This window comes from Myotis davidii, unplaced genomic scaffold, assembly GCF_000327345.1.
Source record: "Myotis davidii unplaced genomic scaffold, ASM32734v1 scaffold3321, whole genome shotgun sequence".
Classification (NCBI taxonomy): domain Eukaryota; kingdom Metazoa; phylum Chordata; class Mammalia; order Chiroptera; family Vespertilionidae; genus Myotis; species Myotis davidii.
The window spans coordinates 7,094-14,275 of NW_006290862.1; the positions used below are offsets into that span (position 1 = coordinate 7,094).

At 45.9% G+C, this 7,182-nt stretch overlaps 1 protein-coding gene across 1 annotated transcript in view; it reads left to right on the forward strand.

The window, feature by feature from the left end:
- The window catches only part of LOC102771541 (gamma-tubulin complex component 5), a gene marked incomplete at its 5' end in the record, with an annotated part of 15,502 nt that overhangs the window by 2,205 nt on the left and 6,115 nt on the right, over window positions 1–7,182 (forward strand). The window contains 2 exons of the mRNA XM_006764024.2: window positions 399–524; window positions 1,343–1,431. Coding sequence (XP_006764087.2) covers window positions 399–524; window positions 1,343–1,431 — 215 coding nt within the window. The remainder of the gene's footprint in view (window positions 1–398; window positions 525–1,342; window positions 1,432–7,182) is intronic.

Consider the following 7,182-nt stretch of genomic DNA (forward strand, 5'->3'; position numbering starts at 1 on the left):
GCTTCTCTCTCTCTCTCTCTCTCTCTCTCTCTCTCTCTCTCTCTCCCCCTCTCCCTTCCTCTCTCTAAAACCAATAAATATATATCCTCTGCTCTGGCCAGTGTGCTCAGTGGTTAGAGAGTTGTTGGCCCGTGTTCCAAAGGGGTTGAGGGTTCGATTCCGGTCAGGGGCGTGTTGCCTGGGTTCGGGCACATCCCCAGTGGGAGATGTGCAAGAGGCAGCTGATCGATGTTTCTCTCTCATCGATGTTTCTAACTCTCTATCTCTCTCCCTTCCTCTCTGTAAAAAATCAATAAAATATATATTTAAAAAATAAAAAAATAAAAGAAAGTTTTGTGTGGGGTTACACATGTTCTCCAAGAAGAAATCTGATTATACTTTGATCTTTCTCTTCCAAGATTCTTCACAGTACAGGGTTGGAATTTCAACATCAAATCGAGGAAGCCAAGGATTTAGATCAATTGATTAAAATTCACTATAGATATTTGTCAACCATCCATGATCGATGTCTGCTAAGAGAAAAGGTACGTGAGACGGGACGTCACCTGTAATATTGTCCACTGAGGTGGGAATGAAGCTGGGCAAGGGAGGTTGCTTCTTGGCTTTGGAATTTTATAGTTATTAGGTTTCTGTTCTGTAGAATATTCTTTAAGGAAAGACCAGACCACATGAAGTTACAAATTTAGAGAAACCGTGAGAATTCTGTTGCCAGCCTGCCTCACCCTGCTCTGCGTGTAGAGTCAGTTGGAAATTTTTTTTTTCTATATTTTATTGATTTTTTACAGAAAGAAAGGGAGAGAGATAGAGAGCTAGAAACATCGATGAGAGAGAAACATCGACCAGCTGCCTCCTGCACATCTCCCACTGGGGACGTGCCCGCAACCCAGGTACATGCCCTTGACCGGAATCGAACCTGGGACCTTTCAGTCCACAGGCCGACGCTCTATCCACTGAGCCAAACTGGCTTCGGCAGTTGGAAATTTTTATATGCACATGTGGCATAAGAGTGCTTTATTCAGGAAGTGCACCCACCTTAGTGTGAATATTGGGATGAAGTCCTCTTACAGCCATTGGGAATGCTTGCCTCGTTTCACTGGTGAATTTCAGTGACTGTCCCAGGAAACGGGTCGGATGGTGCTGCCACCACCTGTGCTGCGGGTGCTGCGTGTGTAGCCGGGCCCAGTGCGCTTTCTTCCAAGCCAGGCACCCTTTCTCCTGCGCAGCACGCAGTCGTTGTGCTAAGGGACTTCCTTGGTGACTGAGTAAGGTAAAAGTTTTGGTGTCAGGGTCCAAACACAGTTACCGAGACGGTGATCTATCTGTCCGTGGCTTTGATCTGCAGGTCAGCTTTGTGAAGGAAGCCATCATGAAGGTGTTGAACTTGGCTCTCATGTTTGCAGATGGCTGGCAGGCAGGCCTTGGGGCTTGGCAGTAAGTATGTGGCTTATGGAATCTCTGTGCTGTAAGTGTTTTCATTGGCTCCATCCTGAGAGTTCTTTTTCATCTTGGCAACACATCGCATACCACATAGTTAGGGAAAAAATTGAAGAATCTGCTCACCTTAACTAGGCAACATCAGGATTGTGCGATTCTTTTGTGAGCAGTAAAATAATAAGAAAAACTTAAAGTCTTTTAATGAGGACAAATATCCTTAGATTACATTCATGTTTTGTTGTGTAGGTTTTGTTAAATTTTTATTGTCGATGCTTAAGACATACATAGAAGTAGAGAGAAAAGGACAGCCCGGACCCAAGGCGCCCTCACTCCGCCTCAGCAGTCGCCAGCTGTAACTGGTTCTGCTCACTGCTCACCCACTCACACTTAATGGATTTTAAAGCAAATTCTAGGAGCCATGCTACACTAGTCCCAAGTTGTATTTTAGATGAGCCCTAGAAGAATGATTCTGTATTTGATGTGTGGGGTGTTCATGACTCCCGTCAGCACATGGAGGGCAAGCGCCCTGCAAGCAAAGGGTGCGAGGACCAGGAGCTCGCCTGCCTGAGCACCCTGCCATGTCCTCACTGTAAGCTCAAATGTACAGCTGAGCAGTTTGTTTTTCTCTGCCTTGTTCATAAAATTAATGTAATGCTGCAATTAATTGCTTATTTTTATTTTTCAATTACAGTTGACCTTCAACATTATATTAGTTTCAGGTGTACAGCATAATGGTTAGACATTTGTATACCTTATACATTGATCCCCCCAATGCGATGCTGCTGCCGTTACTTCCCTAAATGAAAAGTGCAAGTCCCACTGACTGGTTGTTGTGATAACAGCTTGTCCTTAACCTGTGAGATGAGAGGATGTTGTGCTGATCTATTTTAAATCTTGGCCTGTGACTATATCAGAATACTCTGGCTGTATAAACTAAGATGACAGGTAAAATTCATGATTGCAGGCATGGAAATGGAAGTCTTACTGGCTTCATTATTGCCATCTCAGAGTATATAAAGTATATTTCTCTTCCTGTGTAACAGGTGGAGAAAAAATAACACTGCTGCATATGCTTTGCTTAAAATTGAACAGTTTCCATTTCTTCAGCGAGCCGATTGCAAGAAAAAAACAGGTGCCTGGCCAGGTGGCTCAGTTGGGGCACCATACCGTGCACCAAAAGATTTCGAGTTTGATCCCCAGTTGGGACGCATACAAGAGGAATCTTATCAAAGTTCTCTCTCTCTCTCTCTCTCTCTAGGTCAATCCCTGGTCAGGGCACATATCCTGGTTGTGGGCTCGATCCCCAATAGGGGACATCAGGAGGCAGCCAATCAATGATTCGCTCTCATTGTTTATGTTTCTATCTCTTTCTCCCTCTCCCTTTTTGAAATCAATTTTTAAAAAAAGAGTCATATTAGTTTCAGATCCTTGCTTTTCATTACTTTGCATACTTCATGTTGTTCCCTTCTTGCCTGTAGTGTTCTTTTGAGAAATCAGCTGACAACCTTATGGGATCCCCCTTGTAAGTAACTGTCTCTCTCTTCCTGCCCTTAAGATTCTCTCTTTTTTTCTTTAATATATTTTTATTGATTTCAGAGACAGGAAAGGAGAGGGAGAAAGAGATAGAAACATCAATGATGAGAGGGAATCATGATTAGCCGCCCCCTGCATACCCCACACTGGGGATTGAGCCCACAACCCAGACATATACCCTGACCGGGAATTGAACTATGACCTCCTGGTTCATGGGTCCACCTACAACCACTGAGCCACATCGGCCAGGCTGGGCATTGTTTCTTTGTCTCACCATTTTAGTTATCCCTTTGTGTGTATGTCTGTGTATTAAATAGAATGCCTATGACTCCCTGTCTTTATGATGTGGCCTTTGGTAGTAAATGTCCTGTGGGACCCGGTGTGTGGTTTCCTTGAACTCCTGAGCTGGATGCTAGGGGTGTCCCTTTTGTGTGTTATTTGGGCTCTCGTACTGTGATTGGGTCGGATCTCCTTTCAGGCTGGCTGACTACGAGGCCTGCCCCTGACCATGTTGTGTGAGCTGTTGTACAGTGCTCTCAACTCAAAAGAAAACATAAGCTTGCTCTAGGTGGTTTGGCTCAGTGGATAGAGCATTGGATTGCGGACGGAAGCGTCCCAGGTTCGATTCCGGTCAAGGGCAAATGCCTGTGTTGTGGGCTTGATTCCTGATAGGAGGCATGTAGGAGGCAGCCGATCAATGATTCTCTCTCATCATTGATGTTTCCATCTCCCTCTTTCTCCCTTCCTCTCTGAAATCAATAAAAATGTTTTTATAAAATTAAAATTAAATCAATAAAAACATTTTTTTTAAAAAAAGCCCTCGCTGGTTTGGCTCAGAGGATAGAGTGTCAAAGGTGTGGACTGAAAGGTATCAGGTTTGATTCTGGTCAAGGGCACATGCCCAGGTTGCAGACTCGAACCCCAGGAGGGGATGTGCAGGAGGCAGTCAAACAATGATTCTCTCATCATTGATGTTTCTATTTCTCTTTCTCCTTTCTGAAATCAATAAAAATATACTTTAAAAATAAAGAAAATATAAGCAAAACAAAAACACAAAAGAACCCAACAATAACAGCAAAATTAACCACAAAAGAAGAGAGAATTAGGAGAGAGAAGAGAATAAGAATAATAATAAAAGAAAAATATATATAATAATAAAATAAAAAGAATACTAGAAGAGAATAGGGGAAAAGAAAAATTATGAAAGTAAAAAAGAAATCTGGCTGGTGTGGCTCAGTGGTTGAGCATCAACCTATGAACCAGTAGGTCACAGTTCAATTCTCAGTCAAGGGGGCATGTCCAGAGTGCAGGCTCTCCCCTAAGTAGGGGGCATGCAGGAGATAACCTGTCAGTGATTCTCTCTAATCATTGATAGAGTTAGGAAAGGAAAGAAAAAAAATAAGAAATGTGAAAGAAACAAAAGAGAAAATCCTATATAATAAAACCCTAATATACAAATTAACCAAACGGCGAATGACCGGTCGCTATGACACACACTAACCACCAGGGGGAAGACGCTCAACGCAGGAGCTGCCCCCTGGTGGTCAGTGTGTTCCCACAGAGGGAGTATTGCTCAGCCAGAAGCTGGGCTTACAGCTGGTGAGCACAGTGGCAGTGGCAGGAGCCTCTCCTGCCTCCACGGAAGCGCTAAGGATGTCTGACTCACAGCTTAGGCAGGGAGCAGACCTAAGCCATCAGTTGGACATCCCAGGAGGGCTCCTGGACTGTGAGAGGGCACAGGCAAGCCAGAAAAGCAATTTAAATGTTAAGCATGCTATTCAGGAGGCAAATACTGTGCATCTAAAAAAACGACAGTGCATGAATTTTGTGCACTGGGCCTCTAGTAGAATAACAACACCAAAGCATTAAAAATGAGAAAATAATGAAAAATAAAAAAATAATAATTGGAGTTCATCCCAGTAGACTTTAGTGCCTGCTAGGATTTCCCTTTAGATCCTGCCCTAATGTTGTGTAAGGCTGTTTTGTATGCCAATTTCAGGCCTCCTGGGAGGTACTTTTGTGCTAGCCAATGTCAGAAGCTGTCAACATTTGGGTCTCAGCATCCTGTTCAAAGTGTGATGCAATCCACAGCATGTTGCTGCCTCCACTGGGCTTGTCTGCCCTCAGGAAGGGCCAAGCTGAGCTCCTATTTTAGCAGCACGAAGTCAGTGGTGGGTCAGCACATGTTCAGACTTCAGAGAAGATGGTGGGTGTGTTCCCACCATCTGAGTCTGTCCTGGAATATTTCCCTACTACAGCAAGGTGGAGCCTCTTAGGTAGGCCTGGGGGATCTTCCAGAAGCCAGGAGTTTCTCTCAGCTCTCCTGTGAGAGGGAAGCATCAGCCAGGTGCCCAGGAGTGTGGGGGCAATGGCCCCTCCCCAAAGCCAGTCACTGTTGCTCCCTGAGCCTGGTGCCTCCTCAGCAGGGGTTGAGATGCAGGGTGGGACAAGCTGGACTTGAGAAAGTGGGATGAGCTGGATTTCTTAGGGTGGGACATTTGCCTTTCCCCAGACTTCTGCTGCTGGGAGGGAATGGCGGGGGGTGGGGGGGGGAGGTTGCATCTCTCAGGAAAAATGTTTGCTGTGACCCAGCACAGGTATCCCAATCCCCTATGACTCTCCCCAATTCCATCCACCCCAGTCTCTCCTCAGGCAACTCCAGTCCACATTGCCCTCCCTCCACCAAAACCTAGGGCAAGTGGCTGGGAACGAAAAATCCTGTGTGCCAGCCCTTGCAAGAAATTGCATGGTTTCCAGGAGACTCAGCTCTCCCGAGCAGATAGAAGCCCTGCTGCGGGATGCAGCGTGGATGGCTGTTCCCAGCTTTGGCTGTCCCTGCTGGGGAGCCCAGCCTGGAGTCCAGGCCTTTCTCCTCTCAGGGGGAGCCCCTGGCAGCCAAGATAACCCTCCTCGCCTTTGGCCTACCTCTCCTGGGAGCTGGGCCAGCCCCTCTCTTGACCCCACCCTTCCAGTCTCTAGGTGGTTTCTGCTCTGAAGTTGTTAAATCATTTTTAAATTTAGGGTTTTATATCTTTAATGTGTTATTTCAAAAGGAAGATATGCTTGTGAGAGTGAATAATAGGGAAAGGAATTTCCTGTGACCCCAGATCTAGAACTCGGTAGTACTATCCTGAAACATGATTTATGTCGAGCCCGGCAGGAGTGGCTCAGTGCTTGAGCATCGACCCATGAACCTGGAGGTCACGAGTTCAGTTCCTGGTCAGAGTACATGCCTGGGTTGCAGGCTCCATCCCTAGTTTGGGGCATGCAGGAGGCAGCTGATCAATGATTCTCTCTCACCATTGATGTTTCTAAGTCTTTTTCCCTCTCCCTTCCTCTCTGAAGTCAATAAAAACATTTAAAAAACAACAACGTGCCCTAACTGGTTTGGCTCAGTGGATGAGCATCAGTCCAGGACTGAAGGGCCCCAGGTTCAGTTCTGATCAAGGGCATGTAGCTTGGTTGCAGGCTCGATCCCCAGTAGGGGTCATGCAGGAGGCAGCTGATGGATGTTTCTCTCATCGGTGTTTCAAACTCTCTATCCCTCTCCTTTCCTCTCTGTAAAAAATCAATAAAATATATATTTTTAAAAACAACAGCAACATGATTTATGTAGAAATGACACTCACCTTCAACTATTTGGGAGTTTTATTTTAAAGAAGGTCAGGAAGACTTCCTCTCAAGATGGCAGCATAGGTAAATGCGTTATTCGAACCCTCCCACACCACATCAAAATTACAACTAAACTACAGAAGAGCCATCATTCAGAACTGCTTAAAATATAGCTGAATGGAAGCCCTACAAATCCTTCTTCAGGATTTAAAGAAGAAGCCACATTGAGGCTGGTAGGAGGGGCAGAGACCCAGAACAGGCTGGTCCCACACACATGGTGGCAGATATATCAGGAGGCATTCTCCAGCTGCTGAGGCCCCCGCCCCCATCCTCCCCTGTGAACCCAGGATTCCCAGCCCCACACCAGGCTCCACTGCCCAGGGAAGAAGAATCCGCATAACCTCCGCTGTAAAGACCAGGGAGTGTGGCTGTGAGACAGAGGCTGCTGGATGCCCAGGAAGTTCCTCTTAAAGAGCCCCCACATGGACTTAGACCCGCTGCCTAACACCACAGCTTGAAAAGCACCAGTGAGGAACTAAATTGTCTGGCATCAGGGCAAGAGCTAGAGGGGCAGCTCTCTGCCAGACAGAAGTTGTGACCACA